We start from the raw sequence: 15,917 nt of genomic DNA on the forward strand, positions 1-15,917 counted from the left end.
TTGCGATCAGAACACAGGAATGAACGTTTTTGTGCGCTCAGAGTTTGAAACTTGTCTACTGTGTAGCTGCCACCATTATAAAGTCTAGTTACAATGCTTTCTAGATCATCTCTGACACCTATTATGGAGAGCCCCTTTGGTCATTCTCAGTGGAAAGATATTCTTTCTTCCTATGCTTGCATCGTTGAACAACAGTTCTTGAGATATTCTAGGTGATGGCTATCTTGGAGTCTAATAAAATAATTTACAATCTATCTGTATGTAGAAATCATGAAATGTGTATTGCCAGCTCGATAGTTTGTTAAAGTTTATGAAAATGTCTCTTAACGCTCTAGTAGCATTGTTCTTATCAGGTGTGCTAATATCTCTCAATTAGTCCTTTTGTTGTACTATGTGATATATTTAAAATAGTAGGATATTTTAAGGAAAAATGTTTGCAGATATTTTACTTTTAAAAGGAAAAGATGGCTTTTCCTAGTAGCAGCACAGAATCGAAAACCTGTTGTCATATTATGAGATTTCATTGACTGATTCTGAAATTATTCATAGACTTTTGGGAAAGCTCCGTGTCATATTTTACATATGCTGTGACTTTTCCTTCACAGCTCTTTTTCATCCAAATGGGATGAAGTCTAAGGTCTGAGTAGTTTGAGAGTGTTACAGATGTGATACCTGGGAGAGAGGTGGTAGCTTGCTTTCTTGACAGTGGTGAAACTTGTGCATGAGCTGAAAAATCTAATTCAGCATGTTATGGGCATTAATAAGTGAATGTTTACATTTCTGAGGCCTGACATCACAAATGTTAATCCTTAAACCTAGACTTCACAGTTCAGCAGCAAAATTTGCTGGTAGATTGATATTTGGTTGATAATTTTTTTAACACTAGTAACTGAGGTTAAGATCAATGTAAATGTTTTAGTAAGCTTATTTATTTTTAATCTTTTCAGTCTGAACCAGAACTGGTGGTGTTTAGTTACCATCAATACAAAATAGTGGCATTTTGTATATTAATGTCCTCTGGTATGAGACAAAAGCTGTTGATCTGATTGCATATTAAACCTTAAGCTATTATTGCAGCAGTTGTTAACAGATTCCATTGATGTGAAGCAGCCTGCATAGGGTTGACTGATCTGTCTTTGCACTAACCAACTGATGAAGTATTCAAATAAAATGATCACTTGTAGATCCCTCAAGAAAGGAGTGGGAGAAAGAAGGGGGAGGGGAAGCTCCATACAATAAACAAAGCAAAAGCACTCAATCCTTTTGAAAGACTTATAAATATTTAATAATCATCTGTCTATGGCCAATCTAGAAAAAGAAATCTTTAAATAGACTGTTCTAAAGGCCAAAACCTGAATTTTAATTGAGGTGGTTCGCAGTACATATTAGTTAGTCTGGCTTTTCCTTGAATGTAAAGGTAATGTTTTCCTGGGGCAGGGTGCGAATCTTTCAAAATGCAGATATGATAACTGTAGGCAAGTTTGGATTTTTGGTGTGGCAAAATAGTGCTGCATGAGAGAGTATTTTTTGCTACTGGAAAAATACTTTTAGCCTTGTCATTTTTGTTTTGATTGAAATCTCAGCTGCTATGATTATGTACAAAAAATTCTGTCCCTATATATACAGATATTAAAAAAAAAAAAGTGTGAAATGTCATGATCTTTAACAACGTTAACAAGTTTTTAAGAACTGCCTTTATTCTCCTCATTCTCTCTCCTAGGTCATATCACTGAAGACACCTGATTCAAGTGTCCCCTTAGATGAACCTCTTGTATCTCACACTAGCCAATTTCGACAGTCTAAGTGCTCAAATTGAGCCATTTTGTTCTCTGTAAAATAAACCCAGGCCTATTATGCATGATTTTTTCATTCACACACCCCTCCCCTTCTCTTAATTTTCTCCCTTCTCTCCTTACTACAGCTCTGTGAATGTAGAGTGGCAACATTGTGTGGACCAGTGTTTTCACTCCAGGCATGTCAACTTCAATCTGCTGCGATTTGGTGTGAAATCTGTGCCATGGTGTGGGGCAGAAAGGTCAACCCTCCCATAATTGATGTTGCTTATTCATCTGCTTCCCGTGTATTTTTCTCTCCACACACTGGCCTTTGTTTGGATAAATAGTTTGAAGATTTACTGTAGTTCTTGAAGCCTGAGAAGCGGCTCCTGCTGTACAACTTCAATGTCCCCGCTAGGCAGGAGGCTCAGTTAGGATGATACATAATGGCATTTAGACAGAAAGATCTTTTTCTCCGAAGACAAAAGGTAGAGGACATCTTCTGGCATAACAATTAAGACAATTTTCAGACTAATTTACTATAGAATCGCTTTATACAGTCCCCTTGTACACTGATATTTAGTATGTTAATTGTTATTAAAACCTGAAATGTTATTTTAAAGAATTCTTAGACTTCAGCAAGTAAGTATATATCTGAAGAGGGTGAGAAGGCGGGGGTAGCAAAGAAAGAGAAACTTTTAATGAATATGATGGTTTAAATTTCACATAGGTACTTTTTAGATTAGTAAGGAAAACCCTCAATGCTCATAAAGAATCTGAATGTAGTAATTTATTTTATTTTGCGTCATCAACCTTTGTTCTGCTTATGTTAGCAAATGGCATCATCTGAGGAAGGAAAAAACCCCCACTGTTCAGATATTTGGAGAGGCTTAATGAAGGTTTAAAAATAAGTTTTAATAAATGTAATAATATAAAAAATTCTTCAATTTTTAGATTTCCAGTGAGCATACATATAAATATTTGATCCCTGTGGTAATAAATACAAGGACATTAACCTACAAACTTTAAAGAACTTCTATGTCCTTGTGGCTGTAGTTCTGAAAAGGGTGCATAATTTACTGAAATAAATCCTTAAAAATAGGAGAAACACTTGCTTCTTCAGTAAAGAAGAGAAGGAAAAAGCTTTATCACCCAGTAATCCTGCCTGTAGATTGAATAAAATAGTTTGAAATCATTGTTTTGATTCCCATTGACTGAAGGCTAGAGTAGCTTTATTGGTTAAGCTGTTAAATCTGCTGTGGTTTAAACTTTTTTTTTCCCCTGATGCACCCTTGCTTCAGTTGACCTTGAAACACATTATCTCATCCTTTTTTTATTTTTTTGAATGGAAACGTCTATTGCATCAGATCATTTGAAGCTGTCTTAAAACACTGAATAAATATGCTTTACTACTCTTCTTCTAACCTTTTCAAGGATTATATGAAAGTATAATCCGTGAGTATTTCTTCTGTGATGTAGTACATGGTGCGGACTTCTCTTGGTGATTCACTAAGGAGACTCTATCTGCAACTAGTAAGCAGAATCTAAGATCTATGTGGCACTGTGAATACTTCTTTGATTTAGTTATGGAATACAAATAAACTGTATCTGGAAAAACACCCGTCACTTTCTTACCTCGGACAGCCGATATAGGGCAATGCTAAGATGTTAGAATTCTGAAAAATCATTATCTTGATCAAGAATAACGGATTGAAGAAAATCCTTTTAGAATTGAAAGTAATTGACATTAAAATTCAAATAACTGAAGTGTTATAGAATGCCCATTACTTAGGATCTAGAGCAGGTTTATGGCAGTGCATGCACCTAAAAGCAAACCTCTCATGCAATTATGCCGGTTTCATCCTGAGTGTAATTCTATTCATGGACTGAAAATCTTACTAGCTGCCTTTTCATGCTCAAATATAGTTACTGCAACGTTTTTTTTGTGAAGATCTTGCTTTGCAAGATCTTCTTGTTATATGTCTGTCATAACGAGTTTTCGTGAAAAGAGTATGCAAAGATTCTTATTATAGAATTTGTACATATCTTAGTACTAACTGTGGCATTTATTTTATGGATTTGGCATTTCTGCATATTCTTCTTAGCTTTTGTTTGTGCTCATTCTTTAAATTAAAAATGCCTGTTATTAACTGAAATCTCCTAAAAAAAAAACTCCAATGTCATCTGTCATTTTTAAGACCACCAGTATGCATCAATAATTGAAATTTCACTTCATTTTTATTCCTTTTAAATAATACACATGCACTCTTGAATATATGTAAAATTGTATTTTGAACAACAATAAATCTGAGATATAGACATCAGTAGGAAAATAATGAAACATTTCACACAGCTCCATCCAGTTTATTAGACAGTCTGACCATTAAAATATTAGTGCAAAGAATCTATAGCATTGAAAAAATAGCAACACGTACCTAATTTATACTTACATATGTTCCATTTTGATATGGGGGTGAATAAATCCTATCATATCTTAGATATCTGCAAACAAAAGTTTTAGAGATGCTTAGCAGAAATTACTCTTCCTTTAGCTTCCTAGGTACTTTAATCCAGGCTGTTCTAATCCCTTTTAAGAGTCAAAATTTTTTAATTTATTCACGTTGTTCTTCCTGCCAAACTTGGAATATTACCTTGGAGCATAAGGCTAATTTCCTCTCCTTTCTTCATTTAGAAGCAATTGGAAAGCCTAAAAATATAGTATCTCTTTGTAGAATAGTATGCCTTTCCTGTCAGGCGAAGCAGCGATATTTGAATTTATTTAGGATTGTTTTTAGTGAAACGGCAGCTATAATGCGGGGACAACTGCTTCTTGTACACTTTTGGAGTTGCACTATAGTGGATTTAAGCAATCTGATGACTTGGATGGATGTTTTGCCAGAGCTCTATTTGTTTAAAACTTTTAGGTGTTTTGGAGCTGGGTGGATTAATGAGGGAATTAGAAATACAAAGTGTGTTAAAATCAGGTGACTGGGCTTTCTTGTGAGCTGCCTTGACAAAAAAATTCTACACCTCCCAGAACTGAAGAGAACATATTTCATGTTCACTTCTATGCTTTATTGTTATATATTTGTACTTGCCTTTTCTTTTTGCAAATAATGAGTATGAGAGTGTTTTTTTTCCCAAGCAGTTTAGACCTAACATTTGTGGAAAAGAAAGATTCTATAGTTTTGTAACGTGGAAGTTAGAATTTGGAGGAAGGTTTGTGAGGAATAGATTAAACAAATTATTTATTTAAATGGGTTTTGTCCATTGTATATAAATAAATGAGACTACAAATTTGCCCTGTAGTCAGAACACATGGTAAACATGGAGACTAGCTACATTCCTAAATTGTGAATTTTCAAGATTGTCTGTGTAATAAATATACTTTATGAGATAATTTAGATGCCTGTGTAATATTAGTCCAAACCTTGTCTGTTCTTGTAGTCTTTGTAATTCCTATCCATTTTATAAGCACTAGATCAATTCACATTGAGATGGCTTGTTACCTCACATACAACAGTGTCCAACTTGTATTGCTAGTAGCAAGACAGATATATCACACTTTCTTTGGGAGTAAGATTAGTCCTATTTGTTTAAATGAAGTGTGAATCCAGCATTGGTGAAAAGTGGTGGACTGACAACTCTTGAAGCTGAACTCCTGGATTTCTGTGGGACAGGGAAGAGAATTGCTTTGCTTTACTGGTGTACCTCTGCCCTGACCTTGGATGCATCACTTCTAATAATTGGGCAAGTTTAGTCTCCAAGCTGATTTCGAACTTGTCTTCTGCTTTAAATCTGATGGCAAACTGCCAGATGAATTTGCTTGAAATGAAGCTCCTCACTGGCAGGTGGAACAACACTACAAAAAATATATTCACTTTGTCCATCAAATAGTCTTCAGTAACAATTTAGGGCGGTTTAGCTTGTTGCAGTTCTCCTGCTTCCTTGCCTTCCCTTCCAGCTCAATTTTAACTGGATCATATCCCTGAGCTGCTTAACCATGGGATTGCACAAGAGTCAGTGTGTAGCTGAAGGGAGGAGAAGGTAAGGTCAAACAGTAAAAGCAAAGAATAGGAAATAAGAATGTGGTAGTCTAGATTAAGATTAGCTTAATTATTACGACACTGCAACATTGCAAATTAGTGATCTGAGCTTGTTTTAAACTAATAGTTTGGAGTGAAAATGTCTGGCACTGAAGTCATATTATGGCCAAAGGCACCCAGCTCAACTCTGTCACTCTAAAATGAGTTAAAATAAAATACGTCCAAACAAAGCCTTACAGATTCCCACAGAAAAAATTATTTCTTCCAGCCTTTTTATTTTATATTGAAACTCATACCATACTGAATTATGAAAAAGACCTTTGAATTATTTTGTATGTGTGACATGGTTATATTGACTGTATTGCATTAATCTTGACTGGTGTAGTCTCACTATGTTTTCAAAAAGTTGAGTCTGTCTGTGTCTGCTTGTTGGCTTTTCCCCCCCCTTTTAAAAATCTCATCCTGAATGAGTTTTGTAAATATTCAGTCTTGACTTCAGCTTGCATTGCGGTGTCATCAATTATGACAGACTGCTGCCTCTTCTCTCCACTCTTCATCTTTTCCCTGTCAAAATGCACCCTTTGGCAGAATATTTTTCAAGGGCTAAATGTGAGTCTAAGGGAGTCACTGTCAAGGTATTTTTCATAATTTCAAAAATATTTCTCTTCCTCTTGTTTATAATTACCTCTTGGAAACTTCAAATTGAAATGTTTCTTTACTGGTTTTTCATCACATGCACACTGTACTGAGATGGCAGGGCAGATTTGAAAGTTATTAATGTATTTTTTACCCATTGGGGTTGGGGGAGAAGAAGGGAAAAGACTTATGGCATAGTGTATGTAATGCATTCCCACCTCAATAAATACTAAAGATTTTATCTGAGTACCAAAAACTGGTCTGATATCCCTTTCGTGGGAGGGCTTTTCCTACTTTCCTCCTATATATGAAAAGGCCAGCTGCTGTGGTCCTTGCAACCCATAGTAGATGAATAATGAAACCCTAAGGCCACAGCAACTCTTTGCAGTCTGGAAAGAGCCACAACTGAATACCTAGGGAAGATAGGGACTTTCTTTGTCCCTTTTCTCTGCTGTTCTGATACATTGGAATTTGTTTAGATCCCAAGGTATCTAAAAAGCTTGTAAGGTAACCAAGGAAGTTTTGTTCATCAAGAAGCCTATCAGATATTTTCATTTTATTTTTGATCTCGTTAGTAAATCTTGAGATAGCATCATTTGCACAGACACTGAAGCATTAAATGCGACACTAATTTTCCTTCTTTTGCTAGAATGTATGTTAACTTTGCCTACTGTACTGCCAGCGTGTCATTTTATTGTGAGCTTCATAATTATGGATTTTCTTTTTCTTAAAGTTTCATCTCTAATTTTTTGTTCATGAGACAGTTTTGGCTGTTAATTGGAAAGAAACTATCTGTGATGAACATGAAAGCAGTTTGTATGTGCAAAATAGAATAAACAAAAGCTTGAATGGAGGAAGTGACACAATAATTTGGGAACTTATAATTATGAAGCTGGTCTAATTATTTTGGACATTGAGGTTATAATTCAGATTTGTCGATGAGAGTGGCTCTGTTAAAGAGAAAAATATTTTCTCAGGCACCCCCTTTCCATATACCCCTCTTCTCTGCATTTGCCTTGTCTCTGAAGTAGCTTTTTTGTTTGTTTCGTGTTTGATTTCTAATAAAATCTCTTTCCTCATAGAGTTCTGATTTCGTAAGGTGAAATACCCAAATACTTTCTAGAGAGTATGGTCTTAATGTCGATTTTGCCTTAAGTCGCAGACTATTTTAGTAATAGGTGAGAATATAGTATGTTGCTTCTATTAGATTACGTTTAGTATCACATTCTCTTTGATATAAAATGTTGATCTGGGTTATGGAAAGATGCATATATACGTATATATTCACCTCTTTTTCATCAGATACTATTTTCCTCCATGCTATGGTCCAAATTGCAATTTCTTATAAATTTCAGAATTTGTAATTCTGAATTTAATTAGAAGAATTTAACATTCGGTAAATATGAAAGCCTTTACCCAAGATGTGTTCTATTGAGCACAGAAATAGCTGGGCTTTTTCTAAAGGCTACTGTGATGGAAGAGACTGTGTAGATAAGTTTTTGCATGGCTTACGCTGCTGCCCAGGTTTGACCGAGAGATCCATGTGATCTGTTTTGCTTGTGTGTGCTAAGAGCTGGTGTATGGTGTTCTGTTAACTCATGTTGGTTTTGTATGGTTTGCCTGACGTTTTAAGGCAATGGTGACCATGCACTAAGAAGGCAAGGAGACTAGTACCGTTACATTAGGTGATTCACAGACTGTTGTTTTGATTTTGCTTTCTTCATTTAGCATTTTGAATCTACAACAAATTATTTGAAATGTTTCGTGTTTATGAAAAAACTTTTTTCAGCATTTCCATGGCTAAAAGGCTAATGTGATCTCCTGCTTCTAGGACTGTTGGTTATTGTGCATGCATAGAGGAGGAGTATGGCCTGCTGGTTAAAACAGGGAACTACTAGGATAAGGAAATGTGCAATTCCTGGCCCTGCCATATAATTTCCATATGACCTCGGGCAAGATGTCAGGTAAACCTTACTTCACAGGGGCATGATATAGCTGCATTGATGAGATTATAGTGCTTTTAGATTCTCTTGAGGAAAGTTAGACAAAAAGAAATTACTACTGTAGGAGGATAGTTGTGAAAGTAAAGCAGAAGAGCTGGCACGATTAGGAGATAAGTTATTGACTTTCCTTTTAAAAACTTTCCTAACTTAGTTCAGGTTAGAAAAGTTGATGCATTGTCGGTTTGTTTCTGTCCTCGATATGCACGTGCAGCTCCCATTAGTGCCAGCAGGAGCCCTGTGCTTGCATCGCAAGAGGAGAATAGACCCCTGTGCGTGTAATGATGAGTTAGATAGCCTCTTGCGGCTCTGTGTATGATTTCTGATCTATTGTGCCAGAGATACTACAGCACGAGAGAGAGCTGCTGTCATTTTCAATAGGAAGTGAGAACTTTAAGAGCTTGAGAACTGTCCTCTTTTTTGAATAGCACTTTTGCTGCATGAAGTGTAATTTATTTTTATCACAGCAGGCATAAAGCTTCCCAGGTTTTCATAAAGAAAAATGATCCTTATAGTGCCCATGTCGATTGAATGATCATTTGAAAACCTGTAAATTCACAACACAGTCCTTTCTCAATGCAAAGTGTAGTTCTTTTTTTGCTGCAGCTTTTAGTTTTTTTAAACTTGGACTTTCATTAGTACTTCAGACATACTATAAAACAATGTTTTCATCTCAGTAATTATTTTTCCAGCCATCAGTTTGCCTGCAGCAGGACACCTTATTTGATTATAGCAACAAAAACTTCTTCAGACAGTACTTTCTATGCTTTCAAAATTTTTCAAAATGGTACTTCCTAAACTTTCTTTTTTTTTTTTCTTTAAGTAGTAAATGTGAATCAGGAAAGGATACGAGAAGTGGGGAAGAGAAAGAAATTGTTTGTATCTTGCCTGATACACAAACACACAAAAAGAAAAGAAAACAAAGCAAGACCTACAACTTGTCAGTTTGATTAGTGAATGGTTGCCTCTGTTTCTTCTGAGAAAACACTACATCTTTAAATGATGTCCATTCTTAAATGTAGAAACCCCACATTGTGTCTGTTGGTGCATAATTGGACTGTCTTTTAATACAAGCAGAGGCACTTGTTTCTGAATATAAACCCTGCACCTCAACAGGTCAGGGAGATACTAAAAACCTGTTGTTTGGCTTTGTCCTGGAGAATAATGGAGTCACTAATCTACTTGATCTCTAGGAGTCAGATAAAGAAGAAAGTGAACGATGCATACATTTCAAAGATGGAAGGCACTTGTAAAAGCAATTTCTTTGGAGGGAAAAAGTAGAGCAAAGGCTGTTGGAAACCTTTTAATTAGTACTAATTACCTCAGCAGAAAATGTTGGAGGCTTGAAAGGATTTGTGTCAGCAAGTGAAAGATCAAAGATTGCCGCGCTCGCATTTTAATCTGTTGGCTATAAAAACGAGTAAGGGGGTGGTAATGGGGCCCATGAGAATGACAACCCAGGTGGTGGTGGAGGCCTTAATCCCTTCTTTACTGCCAGCGCCCGAGGCCTAGTTCCAATTACATAATAAGATGATTTAATTTTTGCTTTAATTTTAACAAAAATTAAGTTTATTTTAGCCTTCAGTAAGGATGAGACAAGGTTTCCAGACAAAGTCCTGTCAATTTATTCCTTTTAATGTTTTAAGTCCAAGCCTTTATTTAGCTGTTTTTTTCTGAAGTGGCTGACATTGCTTTGTAAAAGGCCATGAGGCAGCAAAGGTGCTTTCATGTGGTCTCTGGAAACAGGGAGGGGCTGGCGGCAGGAGACTGGTGGCCACTGTGGCGGCACTTGGAAATCTGGTAATGCCATGACTGAGCCTTCTTCCTCGTATTTATTTATTTGTTTGTTTTGTTTTGAGTGTGTTTTGTGGTTTTTTTTGTTTAGTTTTGGGGTTTGTTTTAAACAAACTGCCTAATTGCGTCAGAAAGGAATAATTTATAGGCATGCTTGCTGTGATACTTCACTTTTCTGTTTTTTTTTTCAAAACGCTCTGGACAGGTTCACATGATCATGTGTGAAATAAATTGCATCTTTATTTTTTGTGACTTGAAGCAGATTATGTGCCCCTCAGAAGCCTGATTGTCATCAAATTCCTCTACGGACAAAAGAGTGAGCATATGGCTTCGGCCGAAGATAGGCTGGTGGCCGCAATGTAGACTTCAAATGGATAAATTTATGTGTGGGAATCTCCTGCACTTCCACAGCCAGGTGCAGCCGTTGTGAAGAGGGGAAATGTAGATGCGGCTTGGAGTAGCATTGGGTTTACAAGTGAACTCGTGCAGCCCAGTGTTATCTATACTCAGTGAAGTGGTAGGGTTTGAGTTTTTTAGTAATTTGACTTGTACAAACGGTTGTTATTAATGCTCTGAGGATTCAAGCATAGCAAGTTGCAGCCACCATGTACGTATATTTATAAGTAATTGAACTAAAAATCTAGAGGCAGTGGCAACAAATAATCAGGCCTCTATTCTGTCTTTTACCTTTAAATTTCTTATTTGACATTTATTCAGCAATTGAAGCTTGAAATAAACTTTGAACTATGTACTTTATTGAGTTTTATATTCAATTTTTATATTTAAAATGTTAAATGTGTATATGACTTAGGTAATTTTTTGACGGTGCATATAATTGCACGTCTTCAGCTACTAGCCTATTCTGCTTATACTTCAGCCTTCAACCTCAGGTTCTTATGGTGTTCGATTTTATTCTGATGTGGTAGAAAACAGTGTTGACTTTTAAATAATACTGTTTTGAATGAAGTCTTGTGGTCTTTCAGTAGGCTCTGTATGTATTGGCATGACAGTAAAACTTGAAAAAAATCCCAGATATCAAATTTCAGTGTTCTTTTCCTTTTGCTTGCCTTTTCCTAATCTGGGAATACCTGTCGTCTTTAAGAATGGTTCAAAACTCTGCCACAGGAGATTTAGACTGGAAATTAGGAAGCATGTTTTTACTGAGGGGATGGTCAAACACTGCAATAGGTTTCCTAGAGAGGCAGTCAATGCCCCAAGCTTGTCAGTGTTTAAAAGCCATTTGAATAATGCCCTAATAACATGTTTTAACTTTTGGTCAGCCTTGAATTGGTCAGACAGTTGGACTACATAATTGTTGTAGGTCTCTTCCAACTGAAAAATAGTATATTCACTTTTCTGGACATGGAAAAACAACTGAACTGAGACCTGAGCCTCTTTCCAGGGCAGTGTAGGAGAGTAACACTAGCTTGTTTTTTCAAGGTGACTTTTTCCTGTCAGAGCATTCCATCATGGGTCATGGTGGGTGAGTGTCCCTGTGAAGCTGCTTTGAAGGGCCCAAGGTGCTACAGGGTTATCTGTTGCTCCAGGAGATGTCAGGGTGGTCCCTTTACTCTAACGTGATGCTAGGAGTTTCTGTGTTGCTGTCTGGTGTGAAGAGCGTTTGAATATGTACGGGCATAGTGACCAACTAAGAATGTATTGATACAATCTGTGTTTTAGTAGTTGTTCATCATCACCTTCCTTATCCTTAGCCTATCAAATTCACAGTTGCATATCTTTGGAAGGTGGGATTTGTACTGGACTGTAAAAAAATTTTAGACAATCTTACTAATTTTAGAGATTGAAGGGGGGGAAAAAAAACAACAAAAAAATCCTGCCATAGATTCTCTAGTCCATCCTCTTGGACTATAAGATTGTTACCTGCTATCTTTCCCTGCCAGTATTTTGTATGGTTCAATTTTAAATATACGTGCTGTGTAGAAATGGAGGACACTGACACTGACAGGAGGACCCTGACAGGAGGACCCTATCCAGTGTTTTTTGTGATGTGCATGTTTCTTTTCTTTTTTAAAAAAGTCATGTGTGAATTGGAAGGTGTATTTGTTGTCTACCATGTATGTTTCTAGGAAATTTTACTTGCTCACATTTCAGAGTGTGGTTTCATAGATTTCATAGATTTCTTTCTAAAGACCTTAGAGATCATCCAGTCCAACTGTCCCTAATCCCCCATTAAACCATATTCCTAAGTAGTTCATCCACCCTTTGTTTTGTGATAAAAAAGTGATAATCTTTGTAATTTCAGAGGCTGAATTCTAGTCTTGTTTTGACGAAATGTTTTTTACTATTACACACTGTACGCTTCCATCGTTGAGGTAAGGTGTTAATATCATTCATGATTTTGCATAATGTGAGCAATGGAGAAGATAACCAAATAACAATTTTAACGCATGTTGCAAGAGTTTCATTAAAATGCAAACCTGTCCAATTTGACTAAACAGATTTAATGAACAGATTATTATATTAACGCGTTATCAAAAAGCAGAAAGATATAAGCACATGCTTATCTCTGCATTTAAACTCACATACATAAATCTTTGCAGGATTACCATAAGGCCTAGTAACACAAAAAAGTTCTACAAAAGTTTAGTCCGGAGCAGTTATCATGCAAGAGCGTTTGTCTGAGTGCAGTGCGTGGTAACGATTCCCAAAAGTCATGGGGTGTTATCTTACTTTCTACTTTTTGCAAGGGTGATTTATGAGTTTACAAGTTCTTTCCCAAACTCCAAAGTTGGCCCAACAGTTCCCCAGATGGACTATATCCGGGTTGGTATAAAACAGTACTCTTTGCAGCTGGGCCTTTCTAGTTCATTTTCAGTTAGGTACAGGACTTCTTGATCTTTTTGTCTTTATTTAGATTTTTTTTTTTTTAAATTTGAGAGGTTTCTTCTCTCTAGAAACACTGTACCATGATAATTGGTACTACCTTCCCTGCAAACACCAGATACACCTGAAAGCAAAACAAAATTCTGTTTAGTAAGACTTAGCTGAAAGCTTTTAGTTTTAGGAATGGAAACAAGGACAAACGCAAAACTTTGTCTTTGCTGTACTTAGCAGGTCACCTTTCCACTAGCTGAATCCATCTTCTCTAGGATTCCCGGAATGGATTCCAGCAGGTACCACTTAAGGTCTAGGTGTCTCAACAGTGCATCTTCTCAGTCCTGCCATCAGTTCTGGTTTAGTGCTGTCAGAAACCAGAATCTTTGGTGATGATGTTTGGAAACTGTTGGTAATTCTCCTGTATTGACTAAGGGGCTCCTCCTTGCCCTGAACACAATAATTTCCTCTTTCTTCTTGCGAGTGTCAAACTGGCCAGTTACCTCCCACTCCAGCTGGACTTGTTCTTCTGCATGAGATTCATACCGTCCTGCTAAGTATTATACAAGACACATAAATGCATTTCACAAGTGATCCCTGGTATGCCACTAGCTTTCCAGAAAGAGATGAAACAGGATATAATGTTAACACTGATGACAGACCTAGTAACACAGTTACTTTGTTTAAACAAGCCCATGAAAAAGTGTTTCCCCTCTTCCAGCTTTTCAAGCTTCCACTTGCATAATGTACAATTCACTGGAGATTGTGCAGACGTGAGTAAAAGTTGTCTCTTGCTTGTGTATACTTGCGTTTAAAGCACATTCATGTGGAAGATGTGCTGTTTAGCAGTTAGGTAGTCTCCTTGAAAGGATTCTTGTTACTCTTACTTGACTCAGTCGGGCATATGTCTTGTATGCTTTTATCCTAAGTTTTATGGATCTAATAATCTCTTTACCAGCTTTTGGGGCTTAAATGCTAGTTACAGTAAGGAAATATGTTACAAATAATGGTTTGAGTGCAAAAAGAAACATTGAAGAGTACAGATGAAAATTTGCCTTACTTGGAGGTTGTTAAAAGATTTTTAAATACAGATCAAAAGTTAAATTTTCTAAATTGTTATTAAGGTACTTAAGTAATGTGATCTGATCTTCTTAAAGCACTAACATCCCAGGTTTTTGTTTTAAGGTCTATAAGAACTGTTGTTTGCTCCATATACTTTAAAATAAAAATGTTCTAATTTCAAAACTAGATGTGTAGCTTCCTGATTCAGGCACCCGTGTTAATATAAAGCTTAAACCTGCAAAGCTTGAACAGTCACCTTTTTTGCCATCCTTAGACATCTCTGGACTGATATTTTACCTTAAACATTTTTTTTTTTTTAGGTATACTGTGGACTTAGTATGTAACAAGTGCTTGAGCATTAAGGATGCTGATGAGGAAAATGTTTAGGAGGAGGATATTAAAATCAATGTTGATGGGCAACCTAGAACCTTGCTCTGGAAACATAAGGGTGTAAAATATTCTTGAACAAATTTTTTAAAAATATAACAAATTTGGAAGCTTGTGTGAACAATTTTGTTGGTGTAATTAACAAAACTCGTTTCAATAGTCTGAAGCTATGTGATTTTTGGAAGCTTACCAAAAAGTGGCTTACATGTTGATTCAGTTACTCATATTTGTTTAAGAAAGTGTGCAGTTTAAGTAGATCTCATCAAAAAACAGTAATACAATGAATCTCACTTCAGTACTTTATTAAATCTATTTAAATATGCATTAAAATATTTCAGAGACTCCAAACTGAGGATACCATTGAACGTTTAGAAAGACATGAATGCAGTGGCCGTGAAGTTTTAGTTGTCTCTAATCTTTTGCTGCCATGGCAATAAAAATAAAATCAAGAATATTCTATATAATGCATTGTTTGCTAGGAATATTCTTAGTCAGAAAATTCATGTAAGCGAGGACATATATTTTCTGCTTTTCCATCACTTTAATATGTGAGTTGTATGCTTCTAATAGTCTTTGTGGTTCTTCTTATCTGCATTTAACAGCATTTAGAAATCTTTCTTAATGTTATTGAAAGCTGAAACACCTCTTAATTGTCATCTTCTTCTCCCTTCTCAACAAATTTCATGAGAAAATTAAAAATTTGAAATGAAACCACTCTATCTTATTTCACTGTGCAGTTCTAAAGTATTCTGATGAGCCTGGATAAGCTGATGTGGCGTTTAGGGAGAGACACATCAAATATAGGCAGACAGCTCCTATGTCCAGTAACAAAGACTGAGGAGGTCAAAACTATCCCAACAGGCCTGAGCAGGTCAGTCAGAGGCAAATGTTGGAAATAAAATTTGGTGGGGAGGGGAGTAAGGGGCCTGGGTCAAGTCCTGTTCAAAAAGTCAGCTTTGTCAAAAGCTTCAGTCACATTCTTACCTACAGGCAACCTCTGCTGATCCCAACTCATTAATCGAACTGGAGAGCCGTCTTGACCCTGGCTCCTTCTCTTTGAAGTGTGGTGTCCTCTGCAGCATGAGGAAATAATTTGCTGCCTGATTCAATGAGCCATCAGTAGAGCCAGCAGACCTAATGACATGTGAGAATATTAACCTCCTACCACGAAGAGCTGTGAATCTTGAGAGGCAGTCTATAATTCACCCAGCACTCCTGAGCCTTCCCTTTCTGTCTTATTCTTGCACTCACTTTCTCACTCACAGGGGGAGAGAGAGGGGAGAGACCCTCCTGTCGTAAAACTTTATTTTCTTCAGTAGTGGGAGCCTTGCTGAGCTGCTTGATAATGAGTTACCTTCCTTTTGCAGTTGGATAAAATTTAT

The 15,917-nt window shown here is 36.5% G+C and overlaps 1 protein-coding gene across 3 annotated transcripts in view; it reads left to right on the forward strand.

Moving 5' to 3' along the window:
- LRMDA (leucine rich melanocyte differentiation associated) overlaps nt 1-15,917 on the forward strand; it is a 688,129-nt gene that overhangs the window by 357,898 nt on the left and 314,314 nt on the right. Inside the window, exon 4 of one of the 3 annotated variants that reach the window (XM_086616874.1) lies at nt 11,710-11,771. The exons of the other annotated variants lie outside the window; for them this stretch is intronic. Within the exon in view, the coding sequence (XP_086473000.1) occupies nt 11,710-11,771 (62 nt within the window). The remainder of the gene's footprint in view (nt 1-11,709; nt 11,772-15,917) is intronic. 3 annotated transcript variants of the gene reach the window in all.

The sequence above is a fragment of the Tauraco erythrolophus genome, chromosome 9, assembly GCF_009769465.1.
Source record: "Tauraco erythrolophus isolate bTauEry1 chromosome 9, bTauEry1.pri, whole genome shotgun sequence".
Taxonomy (NCBI): Eukaryota; Metazoa; Chordata; class Aves; order Musophagiformes; family Musophagidae; genus Tauraco; species Tauraco erythrolophus.